At 42.0% G+C, this 16,911-nt stretch overlaps 1 protein-coding gene across 1 annotated transcript in view; it reads left to right on the top strand.

Annotated features, from left to right (window-relative positions):
* The window catches only part of MINDY3 (MINDY lysine 48 deubiquitinase 3), a 184,050-nt gene that overhangs the window by 52,466 nt on the left and 114,673 nt on the right, over nt 1–16,911 (top strand). Inside the window, exons 10-11 of the mRNA XM_089666335.1 lie at nt 1,168–1,238; nt 8,154–8,234. Coding sequence (XP_089522461.1) covers nt 1,168–1,238; nt 8,154–8,234 — 152 coding nt within the window. The remainder of the gene's footprint in view (nt 1–1,167; nt 1,239–8,153; nt 8,235–16,911) is intronic.

Below are 16,911 nucleotides of genomic sequence, written 5' to 3'. Positions count from 1 at the left end.
TATGATCAGACACCTCCTGTGAAAAATCCCATAAAACATAAAAAATGTGCTTTGTGTGTTCTTTTCAGTTTTTGTTGTACAAAAGACATCGTTCTAAGGCAGGCCATTCATAATTCATTTTTTTTGTTCAACCAGCAGATTAAGGTGGATGGGGAAATCCATCCCCTGGAGATTTTGTAGCCTCAGCCTATCATAGAAAATGTATTTGTGTATTTTATCTCTCATCCTTACATTGCCGGGGCTACTTACAGACAGGCCATGGTCTGAAAGATCTTAAATTGATTTATATTACAAAAAAAAAATCAGTCTTCTTGCCATTGTAAGGCAGTTGGCAAAGTGACGCCCCTGACCCAAGGTGATATCTTGCTTGTGCTACCCTGCTGCCCCTTACTTCTCAGCAGCTGGCACCCCCAATGTCAGATGATAGGGGAAGCCGTGACATCAGCCCTTCTGTCGTCTGACTGCTAGTCCCGTAATAGTGGTCCTATGCTCCCCCGAACCTGGACGTACCTGACATTGTTGCTGCCTGCAGTGGAGGAAGGCTTGGCACCAGTTTTCTCGTAAGGTAAGTATCCGTTGGTTTTGGGAGGAGGGGAGTAGGCATGGTTGGGATTTTCAAAGACATGGTCACTTTGTCATGAATGATATGAGTCACACTACCTTCTTAAAGCCCAAATCAAACAACAACTTTTTCACTTTTGGATAGCATAGGGAGGAAAATAAATAATAAAAAAAAAATGTATTGCGGTTTCCTTATTGGGGCGATCTCCCCTCCCCCTGTGATGTCTTCATGAAGCTATATACAGCACCCTGCTGACCGACCCCTTCCACCAGCGATGCATAGAGAAGCGCAGAAACCCAGTGATGATGTCACTGGTTCTAAAATGTGGTATGTGTGGCAAACAGGCTTTATTAAAAATGTTATTAACATGTTGATGAAGGGGGAAGGAGAAGCCAGGGAAGGCAGAGTAAAACCAGATTAAACTTTAAGGTTACATTTTCCATTTTCACCAGAGTGTAAATGTAATATGCTGATCCCTTATTGATGGTATTGAGTGGTTTTAGGTGAAATTCTCCATCCCTGAAGCATACTGTTTGGTTTATTCAGACACTTTGTCATGTTTACAGTAATCCTTCTCTTATTTTACTTTTTTTTTTTTTCATCAGAGCTGCTCGGTATCCACAGTCAGGCACATGTTGGTTTTCTCACACTGATGGAGTCTCTCCGATACTGCAAGGTAAGGGCCCTCCTACATCACAATGGACCCTACAAACAAACTGATGTTAAAGATTCCTATAGATGATGAAATTACTAACCTGATGACACAAATATTCATGTAATGGCCTCTATTGGGTGCAGCAATGGTAAAGCTGGCCATACATGGATTGAAATTCAGCCTATTCAGCAACGACTGGATAAATTTCGATCTGCTTGACAAGTCAACGTAATGCTCGACTTCGGTTGAATGGGATTGTTGGAAAGTTTTTCCTGATTGGCTGCAGCCGCTGATCAGTGTATTCTGACAGTAGGGGAGTCCCGCTGTCAGAATATAATGGCACATCTGATAAAAAAAAAAGTGAGGCATCTATGGCCAGCCTTAGAAATGCAGTAATGCGTTGGTCACTGGTAATAGGCTCTTGTTTTCAGCACTAGTTTAAATTGTCACAGGAAATTTTGGCGCGCGGAGACAATTTCAGCAGGCTAGGTAACCAGTTTCCCCCCCCATAACTTTTTGAACTTTTTGAGTATTTAGAGATTGTAGTCACACCCTCTCTTCCCATTCCAGTTTGCTTAGTGTCTTGTCTTAATTTGTAATTAAGTCATCAGCTACAAATACTGTAGCTGCTGACTTTACTAAAGAGAAACCCACCTGCCCAGAGGTCCACTGCTGTCCTCACCTGTCCGGTTTCTTCACCTGTCTTCGGGTCCCCGGCACCACCATGTTAACTGTGGGTAGCCGGCTGTGAGTTCTTGCGACTTCACAGCCAGTGCTCACTATGCATGCATGAGTGGCACTCTGCTCTGTGAATGGTTTCGCAGCCTCCTGGTACCTGTGACATGTCCCAGAAGGTTGCTGGTGACGGGTCTGGGGGGTGGAGAACTTTTACCCGGATCACCTAGTAGGAGCAGGTACCTGTCAAAACTAGGTATCCAGTAAGTAACTATCAAGTAATAAAAGAGTGCTATAACCTGATAACTGGGCAGCACAGTGGCTAAATGGTTAGCACTTTCGCCTGGCAGTACAAGGGTCGTTGGTTCAAAACCCAGCCACGGCACCTCCTGCCTGGAGTTTGCATGTTCCCCCTGTGCCTGCGTGGGTTTCCTCCGGGTACTCCGGTTTCCTCTCACACTCCAAAGACATGATGGTAGGTTAATTGGATCCTGTCTAAATTGGTCCTTGTATGTGTATGTATAAATGTGAGATAGTGACCTTAGATTGTATGTCCCTTGAGGGTTCAGGACTGATGTGATGTACAACATATATGTACAGCACTGTGTAAATTGATGGCGTTATATAAGTACCTGAAATAAATAAATAACTAATGAGGTTAGTACGTCTGGTAGGTTCACTTTACATTTGCAGCTCCTGTGCAAAACCGTTCCAGCATCTGATGGTTTTGCATAACTTGTCCCTTGTCTAACATGCTGGCATCTGAACATCATGCTATTGCTTAGCACAGCTCAGGAATGTTGTCTTGGTCCTTCTTCAGGAGTCATCCAGTGCAAAGGCTATATGTTGGCTTGCAGGTAAAATAAAAGAAAGCTCATTTTAACTGTGAAAACTGTTGTGATTACATCATTTCATGGCAATATAATGCTGGACCAGAGTGCAATCCACAGAGATCAGGTCCACTTGTTAGACTTTTTTGGATTATAGCAGCACATTGTGTTCTCAGGTGGCAAATTCCTGCCTTGGACTTCATTGCACGCAGCTCAATTCTCAGATGTTCTTTAGTGCGGATATTATATTCCATAGACAAAGGCTATGCTGTTCTGTGCTGCACCAGCGTAGGTGTTAATAAGTTTCCTTGTAATGCTATCGGACTTATGTTAGTGTTGTGGTTAAGCCATTTTGCTGCACTTCCTTTCTGCTTCTAAATCCGAATATATGAATCCTTAACTCCAGCTGGAATAAAGACTAAACTCCAGAATGCACAAATAGGATTACACAATTAGTCTGACCTATGTAAAGCACCTTGGTTCTGTACTAGTGCTCTGTAGGGGAATCCCTGTGGAGACTTCATCACGCAGTAAAAATGAATAGCAAATATTCTGTCAGGACCTGCTGCCGTGTACACTTAAAGGTGTAATCCACCTGTACATATTTTTTGTTTAAAGTGTTACTAAACCCAGGACCCTGCATTCACTATATCTGGTCTCCCCGGACCCTGCATTCACTATATCTGGTTTCCCCGGACCCCGCATTCACTATATCTGGCCTCCCCGGACCCCGCATTCACTATATCTGGCCTCCCCGGACCCCGCATTCACTATATCTGGCCTCCCCGGACCCCGCATTCACTATATCTGGTCTCCCCGGACCCTGCATTCACTATATCTGGCCTCCCCGGACCCCGCATTCACTATATCTGGCCTCCCCGGACCCCGCATTCACTATATCTGGCCTCCCCGGACCCCGCATTCACTATATCTGGTCTCCCCGGACCCTGCATTCACTATATCTGGTCTCCCCGGACCCTGCATTCACTATATCTGGTCTCCCCGGACCCTGCATTCACTATATCTGGTCTCCCCGGACCCCGCATTCCCTATATCTGGTCTCCCAGGACCCTGCATTCACTATATCTGGTCTCCCAGGACCCTGCATTCACTATATCTGGTCTCCCAGGACCCTGCATTCACTATATCTGGTCTCCCAGGACCCTGCATTCACTATATCTGGTCTCCCAGGACCCTGCATTCACTATATCTGGTCTCCCAGGACCCTGCATTTACTATATCTGGTCTCCCAGGACCCTGCATTTACTATATCTGGTCTCCCCGGACCCTGCATTCACTATATCTGGTCTCCCAGGACCCTGCATTCACTATATCTGGTCTCCCACAGTACACAGAACATGGAAATGCAATTATTTAAGTAAATATAAACTGCTAAATACCTTTTCTCATCAGCATTTAGAGCAATCTTGTGACTTCTATCATTGTCCAGCCGAGAACTGGTTAAAGCTTGTAGGAGGAATTTTCATGTTGCTCCTGAAGGATGCAGAACCTCTGACCTCTGTCTGCTGATTGGCCCTGTGCTGATCACATGCACCCTCCCAAGAAAAAAAAAACCTCTCTAGCAAAGCACACCAAACTGAGCATGTGCATTGTAACTCCACACGATATGTCTTATCAGAATATAAGAGGGTGCCACTGGAAGAAGGGGAGGATCAGAGCAGACCGGAATAAACAGCGTTTTTACACAGTGCAGTGGATTAACCCCTTAGGTTCCACAGTGAATATAACAAGTATGCTTTTCTGCATATACAGACTGATTTTACTGTTGTGGGTTTAGTAACACTTTAAATTCAGAGCCATTAGATAAAACCTGTCCATTACTTTACATTTCAAACACATAGTAGAGAATTACCAAACAGCGGTCCAAACATAATGTTTGCACCACTACTGAACGTCGTGGAGCAGATGGTGCTCATAATTAAATGGTGCACAGCCTCTTTGTTAATTAGGACTGATCTGCTGTCTGTTCTATGCTATGTCTGTAACAGACACGGCACTGAACAGTACAACTGGAGCTGCATGCTCCGATCCCTCTTTCCTTCTGTCCCCCCCCCCCCCCCCTTCTCAGCTCAAGGCAAGAGGGAGGCTGTGCAGGCTCAGAGTGATGTGAGCTGTCTTCTGACCAGATCTGACCCGGTAGAGATTCGTTCCAGTTTTTGCTATACTGAAAACTGCCTCAATCTCTTTAATTAAAGTGGTTCTAAAGGTTCATTTTTTTTTTTAAATAACAAACATGTCTATATTTACCTGCTGTTTGCAGTGGTTTTGCACAGAGCAGCCCGGATCCTCCTCTTCTCGGGTTCCCCACAGGCTCTCCTGGCCCCTTCTTTCTGTCAGGTGCCCCCACAGCAAGCAGCTTCCTATGGGGGCACCTGCTGCTCCATGTGTCCATTGACACACGGCACTGCAGCTTGGCCTCTCCCCCCTCTGTCTCCTCATTGGCTGACTGGCTGTGATTGACAGCAGTGGGAGCCAATGGCTCCTGCTTGCTTTCTCAGCCAAGGAGGAGACAGAGACCCGTGACAGCCAAAGCTGTCATTCACATCGCTGGATCGCAGTGCGGCTCAGGTAAGTGCATAGAATGCATGAAGGTAAAAAACCTTCAGCCTTTACAACCACTTTAATCGTATGTTTTTCTCTGAAATAGAAACTAGCGTGGGTGGTGCAGAAAGACCTAAAATAGTTCTGTTTAGTTAATGCAGTGCAAGTCACTCCAGAGAGTTTCCTCCACCAGAAGCAAACTAATTCCCTGGATAGACTGAAAAAAGAAGCCCCCTTTAGGTGCCTACATATACCTTCCCTTGCTTCTCTTCTCTCCTCCCAAAAAAAAAGGAAAGCATAAAATAAGGAGTTCAGGTCAGCTTTGAGGTTTATTTACTTTTATAGTGAAAATCTCCTGTAAATGAGTCATAACCACAAGCTAAGTACATCCTCCCTTTAATTGCCCACCCACCCATTCTTATTTTTTTTTATTGTGACAGATTGCTGTATGTAAAGTACAGTAATCTGTCAGACTATACATTCTCTTGAATCCGTACAAAGGACATTCTGGGGCCATTGCAGACACATCCTATTAGAAAACCTGCGCTCTGACTATTGGCTGCCCTGGGAACATACAATTTGGGTAGAAATACAGTCACACATGCACATTGATTATTTTGAGTGCACTATCCAAAACGTGTAGGCTTTATTCACACTGTTGTATGTGAATGGCTAAAATCATTTTCCTTTCACATTAAACTGCATCGCATACAGGGAAGGAAGTATTTGATCCTGTGCTGATTTTGAATGTTTGCCCACTCACAAAGAAATGATCAGTCTAAAAATTGAATGGTAGGTGTATTGTAACACTGAGAGACAGAATTGACTGCGCTATATAAGTACCTGTAATAAATAAATAATAATTGTGTACACAGCTATATCTTTGGCAGTGTTGATCCTTTGTAATATACCTAACGGTACCAATGGCCAATTGGTTGAAGTGTGACTGTTGTTCTATTGCTAGACCATGAATGTTACATTGTACTGTATTTATGTCAATACAGGGTCATGACTGCTTGGCTTAGAAAGGTGGTTTGAATGATCCTGGCTGTCATTCAGCCTGGAAGACTGAGGCCATCTAGTGGCAGAATGGAATTACTGCAGGGGATAACATTGCTTTTATGTTACTATTACCATTTGATGATATTATTTTTTTTTTGTAGCTAAATTCAGCCTTTAATATATGAGTCACATTTTTATTTGCTCATGATAAGTTAAAAATTAAGCAATGGAATAATTTTATAAGTCTTCCTTCCAGGTTATGTAACCTTTGATGTGTAAGGAATATGTGTGTACATACTACTTCATGCAGAAACCGATGTCTGTCAATATTTTCCATGTACATCTATAAAAGGAGAGGAAATTTCTTGTTTTAAATCATATATATATATATATATATATATATATATATATATATATATATATATATATATATATATATATATATATCTATATATATATTCAGGACCTTCCAGGAACTTCCAAACCGTTTAATCTGTTCCCTAACGAAAACCACTCCAGATATTTTTACTCGTTGTTTATGCTTTTATCTCTCAGATGGTGTTTTGAAGTTTAAAGTGTAATAAAAATACTTATCTGATGTTGTTCCTTGAATGGGAAAATGTGAGTGTAAAAAAAAAAAAGCACTGCTGTTGTTAATTTAGATGGAAAAGGTAGAAATCCAAGAGAACCTGTTGGTACCTCTTGAGAGTAGCATGTGGAAGAGTCTTAATCCCGCTGTTAAAATACTGCAGGTTTACTTTTCTGGGATAGGTAGGTTATGTTTTTGACTTGTATTCTCTCCCTGTTAAAGCAGAATGCCATCCCACTGTCGAATTTAAAGTGGTTTTAAACCACAGTCATGAAATATAAACAAAGCATATCCCTCAACAGTGTGTACTTGTCTCAGTTAAGAGCACTAAATGTCATTTCTGTCCAATGCTTCATTTCTCTGCTATCAGCATGAATCGTTCTGACAAGTTTTCCTGACACCAAGAGAAAAAAGGTAACTGGAAAGCTCCAGCAGATTGACAGTCTCAGTTCTGTTACTGTGAGCTGTGTGGAGGGGGTGTGTCTCTGCCCTCCAATCAGCTCTCAGAGCTTTCTTCACTGAACTCTTCAGTGTGTAATTTCAGCTCTCCATCCCCCTACTGAACTATCAGACAAGCTTTATAGATTCCACACTTTGAATGGATGTAGAGAAGAGAAGCTACAGATAGACAGGTACAACTTTTGTAGAAGGATTTGTTTATCGCCTGATGCAAGTCACTTTACTGGGTACATGTAAGGGTTTACAACCACTTTAAGGCCGACACGCAAGGATATTTTTTTCTGTTGGTGGCAGCAGTGTGGCTTTAAAGTGTATGTAAACCCTAGCAGCGACTTTCTTTTTTTTTTTTTCTTCTTTCTTTTTTTGTTTGCTCTGTTAAATGACCATTGAAAGTATATTGAGATATCTTTTTTGATATGTGTAAAATAGTGCCAGTTGATCCTGCCAGAAATCTTGTGAGCTGATAACGTCCTCTCCTCTTCTGACCTCTGTCAGCCGGCATTGATCTCAGCCCTCTCTGTAGGCTCCAGATCCCTCCTCCCCTTGTTATGACGTCGTAGAGAGGGGTTCCTAGGGTGACAATGAAGCTCCTCCGTAGGTTCAGTGTGCAATGGTTGTGATCCTGACTTGGGGATTTGTTGCTGGTAGGATCACACGGTGAAAATAAAGGGGGAGACTGCGGAGAAAAAAAAAAGAATGCAGCCACCATATCTACTGCCTGCTGTATTTAGATATGATGTGTTGTTCTGTTTTACTGGATAGTCATATGCTTTCCCTTGTTGCCTCGAATACCTTTTTAAATGGTCTTTCATTTCCCAGGTAGGCGGTTTCCTGAAGTCTCCAAAGTACCCGATCTGGGTGATTGGTAGCGAAACGCATCTTACAGTGTTCTTCACCAAGGTGAGATATTTTATATCTGTCATTGGGAATATCTGTTTTCATGAACTTGTATAAATGTTTAATGTGACATACCAACATTTAATCATACTACTCAACCATAGCTCCCTACTGTCTGCCATTTGGAGCCAAATCCCTCTGTCCCTCGTTCCTCCCCACTTGTTCCTCCTTTTGGTTTGTTGTTTAGACCTCCATCAATATGTTTAATGAATGTGTTATACTACAATATACCTTTCCTCCAAATATTGCATTTGTCATTTTGATATTCCAGTGTAATGATTGTAAATGAAGAGGAAAAAAGCAATTGTGAATTTAACCAATCATTTGTTTCATGTTAAAGCAGAACAAAATCATTTAGGAATGTAGGTCCCTCCCAGAAGCTTTCCATACTATGATATATGGCACTGCCCAAGGTCATAAGGGGGCCCCATGAGATGCCCCTGGTACCTTTCAAAGGCTTTTTTGGGTGTGGTTTGAGTGTGGGCAAGGACACAGGGGCCCCATGATCCCCTATTGCCAGGGTTTAATGTCTGTATGTATGTGCATGTTTACATATACAGGCGTACCTCGGTTTACGAACGCCTCGGTTAACGTAATTTTCGGTTTACGAATAAAAATCCATTAAAAAAAAATGGCTCGGTTTACAAATTTGTTTTGCAGTACGAACGGATTAATTGGTTTTCAATGCCTTTACATTTTTTTTTTTTTAATCATGTTCCTGTACAGTACTATGCCTTTAAAGTGCACTTTATAAAGCGTTTTGAACAGATAAGACTTTTTTTTTACTTTTTTCTGACCTCCGGATTAATTGCATTAATTTAATTAATTTACAAATTCATTTTTAATCAGGTCCCTGTACAGTATTTAAAAGATAAAATATTCCTGCGCCAATCAAGATTAGATAAATAAATAAATCACTCTTCTAAATTGCTTCTGTGCAAAAATTGTGAATACACAAACAAGTGAAATGTGAAAAATAAACAGCGCAAAATAGATATTATTAAATAACAAAATATCAAAACCCCATATCACTTAGTACATATTTGTGTCAAAAAACTCATTAAAAGTCCCTTGTAGTGCAAAATAAAGACCTCCAAATGAAATTCTTAGCCTTCCACCTTTCACCCGTGCACACCAACATCGAATGCACTCACCAGATTTAGGTGAATGTAGAGCCTTTGGGATTTTAATAGGGGATTCCACGCCCTCTTTCCATCCACTCAAAATTAGCCTCCCAAAGATAAGATCCTCTTTCAGGTCCTCACCGTGATCTCCTCGCTTCCTCCACCGTGTTCTCAGAGAAAAAAAACTTACATAGTGTAATATTGCCCAGATCATTCTGATCCTATATTGAACAAACTCCAGGCCACTCACATTTCAATGAACAATAAAAGCACATTTATTGGGCCCAAGACAGCCAAATGATCACAGCCAGCAAATCCTCCAGGGTTCCCACATCAATGCAGCCAGATGAGGCAGAGACTTAACCAATATCCAACCTGAATCCCACAAAATGGCCGCTGGAACGCACCGCTCGGCGTGCGCTCCACTCACCGGAAGTGACGTCAGACGTACAGCAAATGGACCGGAAATGCGTCAACGCGTTTCGCCCCTCCCATGGGGCGTTCTCAAGACCCTGTACAGTATTTGTCTTTTAAAGTGCACTTTATAAAGCGTTTTGAACAGATAAGAGACTTTTTTTTTTTTTGTTTACTTTTTTCTGACCTCCTGAACAGATTAATTGGTTTTCAATGCATTCCTATGGGAAACCACGTTTCAGTTTACAAATTTTTCTCAATACGAAAAGTCCCACAGAACGCATTAAATCGAGGTATCCTGCACCTGTTTTAGCATATACTGGCGTACAGCAGTGTAAAGCCATTGATTTCTATGGGTGGCGTTTGTGCGCATTTCACTGTCTGGGAGCCACAAGTGATGCTAAATTTTAACATTACACAGCTCTGGGTGGCAATGAACATGAAGCCTAATCCTTTATGGTAACTGTGGGCATGGCAGGTGTGTGTCTTTTGCCTGCATACTTTTTGCTACAAGGTATTATCCCTCTTTTATTTTCTGATCTCAAAAAGTTAGATGTATGCTAAACAATATGTGAGCATTCAAGTATTACTGTGAGTGTATATTTATACATATATGCACACACATTACTTTCTTTGCACTTCGTATTCTTTATTCTTACTTGTGCATGCATCCTGACCAAAAAGTCAAGTCAAGAGGTACCTGGTTTTGTTTTGGTTTTTTTGTTGTTTTTTTTTTTCTATTTTAATTTGAACGTAAATAGGAATTTCAGCCAGGGGACAGTTTACTAGAGGGAGCTTGCTTATTCCTGTGCAAGCATTTACTTTCCAAAAGGATAAGTGCACGTTAAAGGAGAAGTATAGCCAAAGCTCCTTTGGCTCTACTTCTCCTGGGGATCACAAGAGTGCACTTTGTTCTGCAATCCTGTGACCTGTTTTCAGCCGACAGCAGGCTAAAGCCCTCTCTCAGCTGACATCACAGAGCTGATCCAGGCTTTGAAAAGATCCTGACCATATGGCTGGGATCCATCCAGAAGCCTGGATCAACACCTAGCTCAGCTTCTCAGTGGTCTGCTGAGATCTTGCCAGAGCCAGCCCCTCCTGCCCCCTCCACAGCCTAGCACTCCAGGGAGCGCTGGAAGGGCAGGTCAGAGAGCCAGAGACTGACAGTCCCCAGCTCTCTGCTCGCTGAACATTGAGAACTGAGTGATCTACTTCTCTTTCAAAACACACAGAATAACCTTCAAACAGAACAGATACACTATATTGCCAAAAGTATTAGGACGCTCCTCCAAATCATTGGATTCAGGTGTTCCAATCACCTCCATGGCCACAGGTGTATAAAATCAAGCACCTAGGCATGCAGACTGCTTCTACAAACATTTGTGAAAGAATGGGTCACTCTCAGGAGCTCAGTGTATTCAAGCGTGGTACCGTGATAGGTTGTCACCTGTGCAATAAGTCCATCAGTTACATGTCCTTGCCTCTAAATATTCCACGGTCAACTGTTAGTGGTATTATAACAAAGTGGAAGCAACTGGGAACAACAACAACTCAGCCACCAAGTGGTAGGCCACGTAAAATGACAGAGCGGGATCAGCGCATGCTGAAGTGCACAGTGCTCAGTAGTCGTCAACTGTCTGCAGAGTCAATAGCTAAAGACCTCCGAAACTTTGTGTGGCCTTCAGTTTAGCACAACAACAGTGTGTAGAGAGCTTCATGGAATGGGTTTCCATGACCGAGCAGCTGCATCTAAGCCTTACATCACCCAAGTGCAATGCAAAGCGTTGGATGCAGTGGTGTAAAGCACGCTGCCACTGGACTCTAGAGCGGTGGAGACGTGTTCTTTGGAGTGCTGAATCATGCTTTTCTGTCTGGCAATTCGATGGACGTGTTTGGCAGTTGCCAGGAGAATGGTGCTTGCCTGACTGCATTGTGCCAAGTGTAAAGTTTGGTGGAAGGGGGATTATGGTGTGGGGTTGTTTTTCAGGGATTGGGTTTGGCTTGTTAGTTCCAGTGAAGGGGACTCTTAAGGCGTCGGCATACCAAGACATTTTGGACAATTGCATGCTCCACCCTCCTGTCCCAACATGACTGCGCACCAGTGCACAAAGAAGGGACTTGACTGGCCTGCACAGAGTCCTGACCTCAACCTGATAGAACACCTTTGGGATGAATTTGAGTGGAGACTGTGAGCCAGGCCTTCTCATCCGATATCAGTGCCTGACCTCACAAATGCACTTCTGGAAGAATGGTCAAACATTCCCATAGACACCCTCCTAAACCTTGTGGATGGCCTTCCCAGGAGAGCTGAAGCTGTTATAGCTGCAAAGGGCGGGGCCAACTCAATATTGAACCCTACGAACTAAGACTGGGACGCCATTAAAGTTCATGTGCATGTAGAGGCAGGGGTCCCAATACTTTTCGCAATCTAGTGTATAATTACAAATGTGTCTCAAGGAAATGCTAAATTCTTAACTGACATTAGAGGACTCATTTACACTACAATCCCCGTGTTCAGTGTTAATTTCTGCTTGTACATTTACATGCATTTGTAATGTGTCTGAAGAGTGTGCAATGCATTTACATTTATGTACAAACAAATGCAGCATGCTTGCTTTTTTTTTTTTTTTTAATGCACCTGAAAGCACTGTGATAGTGTAAACTAGGCTCATTGAAATACATTCCTTGCATTTGTGCTGCGTTTTTAAAACACCTTCGACTGCAACTGGTTTAAATCAGCCACACACCTCTGGGTTGTACAATCCCAAATTCTGCTATCCATATAACCTTTTTGTACTTAAACTACAATTCTCTGTTACTACCTCGATGAAGTTTGGGTATTTGATCATGAATCTGAGATGTGAAATGGAATGTTTGTGTTGAGCAAAATGTTTGACATCAGGGAGTTGAGGTTGACAGGAATAGAGGATTTATGTTGTGATAATCTGTCTTTCCTCTTTTGTGTTCTTTCTCTGATGTAATACCAACCACAGGGCTATACATACATATGGGAGTGAAAGGTAAAACTCCCGAACTGCATGTACTCAATTAGGACTGCACTGATGGCCAGTACCCCCTGCATGTTGTATAATACATTGTGTGTGTCTGGATGTGTATATAAAGCATATATGCACCCACACACACAGCCAGGTATACATTTACACACATGCACATAACGTGTGAAAACATATTTGTATCGTAAAGCACTCCTATCAGCTTAAAAAAAATCCATATAAATTTGTCTGCAAGAGAAGCGGTAGTATACTCCCATGTGAGGTGTCTCATGTCCCCTACCTTCTGTCCATTCCAGTGCTGCAATCTTCATCATTGTCTTTGGCATTCAACACATCTGGGAGCGTGAGATACCTGTGCCCCCCCCCCACCCCCACCCCCACCCCAATGCCACGTGCCCTGATTCCATCTTCTGACCTCTACAAGACTATGAGATCGGCAGTGACTTTCAGATTAGAGGATAGAAACAGGGCTTTGTGTGTTCCCAGAATTCGTCCCTGGGTGAATACTACCCTAAATGTTTGGTACCGCTGGGTGCCCCCTCCAGATGCTGCCTGTCAAAATTTATGAGAGTCAGGCAGCTGGCAGTGGGGCTGGACAGAGCACCTGTGTCCTTCGCCTACAGCTAAATTCCAGAACCCCATGCATCAGGGCTAAACACCCTAAAGTGAACAGGAATTCAAATAACTTGCATTGGGTGGAATTAAAGTGATTGTAAAGGATCAAATATTATTTTTTTTAAATAACAAACATGTTTTATGTACCTGCTCTGTGCAATGGTATTGCACAGAGCAGCCTGGATCCTCTTATTCTGAAGTCCCCCACCAGTGCTCTTGGCTCCTCCTCCCTGCTAAGTGCCCCCATAGCAAGCCACTTGATATAATGCTTTAAGGTAAAAAACCTTCAGCCTATAGAACCACTTTAACCCATCTATGACCCTATTCTGGTGATATGGCCCCCTTAAAATGGTCTGTGCCTAATTCAGGAAAGCCTTGTGACCTTTTCATTCTGAGCTCCAATACATGTACCAGATTTAGGCAGTTCTAGTTTGTGCCACAGTTGCTATGGCAGGCAACATACTCTTAAAGATTTACCACCATTTTGGGAAACTGGTGGTAATTGACCTCCCTGACGGTATTCCCGAGTGTAGCTCGGGGAAAAGTTTCAGTACCAAAAGCGGTAACTCCGAGCTACACTCAGGCTTACCATGCGGCGCTGCTCCGGCATCTGTTCTTCTTACCTTGTCCTGCGCTCCCGCGATGTCCCTCCTGCAGTGTCCCCGGCAATGTCCTCCCGCGGATGCCGGCATCTGTCATCTGGGTTCCGTCCCCTGCGAGCGTCGGGACATACAGGGGACGGAACGGCGGGAAATTTGAAAATGACAAAAAGTGACATTCACTAAATACACTAAAATCACATAGTAAAACATTCCTGTATCAAACCATTTCACATACATTTTGTCCCGAGTGCTTTGTCCGGCGCCCTGCCTGCATTTTTACTGTTCTTTCTGCCTGGAAACTGAGAAACGTCCATGGCGTCCAAAAAGCGTCCCTTTAGGTCAAAATCGGTTTTAGACCAGCTAGAGAACAGCGATAGTAAGTTAGAACCACTTGCAGAACTGAGTGATAATGATTTGTGGGGAAATTCATCATCAGTCACTGAAAACAATTTTGCGACTTTGCTCAGTGATGTGTGAACTTGGCACTATATTTCAAATTTCAGTGTTTTTAGTTTGATTATATTATTGAATTAAATTTATTATTATTATATTATTTTTTATGATTATTAAATTATAATTTATGATTTCGTGTTTCAAATTTTTTCATACCCGGAATGTTTGCTAGACTCTTGTTTGGACAGATTTCAGTGAGTTATTCCTAAAAATTACAGGCCTACAATAAAAAAAATACATATTTCCATGCAAAAAAAATGTACCGCTTTGAGCATAGAAATATGGACATAATCAGACCGCTAGGGAGGTTAAGACATATATTTGAAATTTTGGCCATATTCAATATATTCAAAATATATTTCAATAAAAAAAAAATATAGAGAGAGAGTTTTTTTATTTTTAAATATATTCAGATTTTTTTTTAACATATAAAAAAAGTCATTTTAGCATATATTTTACATATATTTTGTAAATGCATTCGAAAAAAATGTTTTCATATATTTTGTAATCACGCATTTCAACATACAGTGTCTGTATATATAATTTTTTTTTTTTTTTTTTAAATATGTTGAATATGGCCAAAATTGTAGCATTTCAACTATATGTCACTATATTTGGGAAGAATATTTTTAAAATATATTTCAAATATATTTTTCTTCCATATGGGTAGTATTCAGAATGTCTCATTTTGTTTTGAGAAGCTGTCATAAATATGACTGCTTCCTTTACAGGGCTCTTGGTTACTACTCCACCAGTAGCCGCTAGCTTCATAGCAACCAATGACTTATCTCCATCTCCATCCCCATCCATCTGTCAGTCATTAGATTCCCCGGTCCACAACTGAATGTAAACAAAGGGGCGAGGATGCTAGCTTGACACCACAATACGACTAAGCAATTTCTGTATTTGAGTAGTGATATGAATCTTCTGGCTGGCCACTGAATGGAGCTGCAGATTCATCATTGGTTACTATGACACTGTCAGCTACACAGCCAAGAGCATATAGGCAACCAATGACTCTGTGCTCCCAGAGCTGAATGTGCACTGAGGATAGGAATGTCCACGGTATAAACCTCTGTGCAGCACCCTACCATGCCTCTGATAAATTCATGTACCTATCCTCATCTGGTATAGGGATTTTTCATGGGCATTGGCATTTATTGCGTGAAGATGCAACAGAATACTAAAGAGTGTTCTAGACTCTTTATGAATTCCCCAGCCTGTGTTCCATGTACATAGCATCTGAATAATAGAACTGGTTTCAAAAGGCAAAATACACGGCACAGAAATGTCTGCATAATGAATACACACTGCATACGGCTTCTATTACAGTAAAAGGTTGTAATTACCCAGCAATACCTACACTATTCATTGTATCATTTTTACTGCCCCATCTACAATTATGCGGCATATTGCACATCTGTATAATAATCTCAACGCTTGCTTGACATTGAGTGTATCTGTCAAGTCTACGCTTCCATGCGTAATTATCGCATACCTCCAGGAGGGATCTTGTGTAATATAATGGATACCTATGCGGGGTCCACTTTCGGAATACTTGGATCTGAAGTCTTGTGGTTAAACTCTCAGTGTTATATTACTGACTCTGTGATTTGCAGTAATCTCCGACATTTGATTGACTAAGGGACTGGTTGCCTGCATCATATCAGATAATCTGCCACCTAAACCCTACAGGAGGGGTCTTTCCTCTTCCTGCTCTTTTGTAAGATCTTGAACTGATAGCCCACAAGACCCTTCACCTCCTAACCCTGGCATGAGTGTGCCTTGGCTGACCCATGTCATCTGTCTTGTGTGTTTTGCTTGGGCTGTGGGAACTATAATTAGACACAATACAGATGTGACCTCACAGTGTTCTGCACAAGATAAATGGATAGTGAAGCTCTCCTTGTGATGCTCTGATCCTGGAGTCTGGGGGAGGATCTCCTGGCATATTAAGCACACTTCTGACTTGCTAAAAACAGCTGGCCCACACTACGGCCCAAATCCTGGTGTGTTACTTTAACCTTTTTACAAGTTATGTTTATAGGAGATTCCTTTCAAGGTTTTTTTTCTCGTCCATTTACAGCAGAAACTGTTTATTGTTGGAATTGGGGTGCAAAGAATGCAGTTTTGCTATACTGTGTTTGCGATTTCATGACCCCATGGGAGCAGAGCTCAGGATGGGTAGTGCAACCCTTCTATAGCCTAGTATGGGATCTGAACCCAACTCCAACCAAGCTTTTTTTTTTCTGTTTTTTTTTTTTTTTTTTTTTATTGGTGGATAGAGTGGGGAAAGGCAAAAATATATGTGCCTATTTACAAAATTTCATCCCACTTTCTCTTTGTTTGAGCAGGGGTAACACAGAACAAATAGTAATGGAAAATCTGCCCAGTTTTTATGTGTCAAAAAGATTCAGATGGCAAGGAAAATCCCCCCCCCCCCCTTTTCCTGTCTAAT

Source organism: Staurois parvus, unplaced genomic scaffold (assembly GCF_062004578.1).
Source record: "Staurois parvus isolate SC_StPar_1 unplaced genomic scaffold, SC_StPar_1.0 ptg000051l, whole genome shotgun sequence".
Classification (NCBI taxonomy): Eukaryota; Metazoa; Chordata; class Amphibia; order Anura; family Ranidae; genus Staurois; species Staurois parvus.
This window is presented reverse-complemented; position numbering and strand designations above follow the sequence as displayed.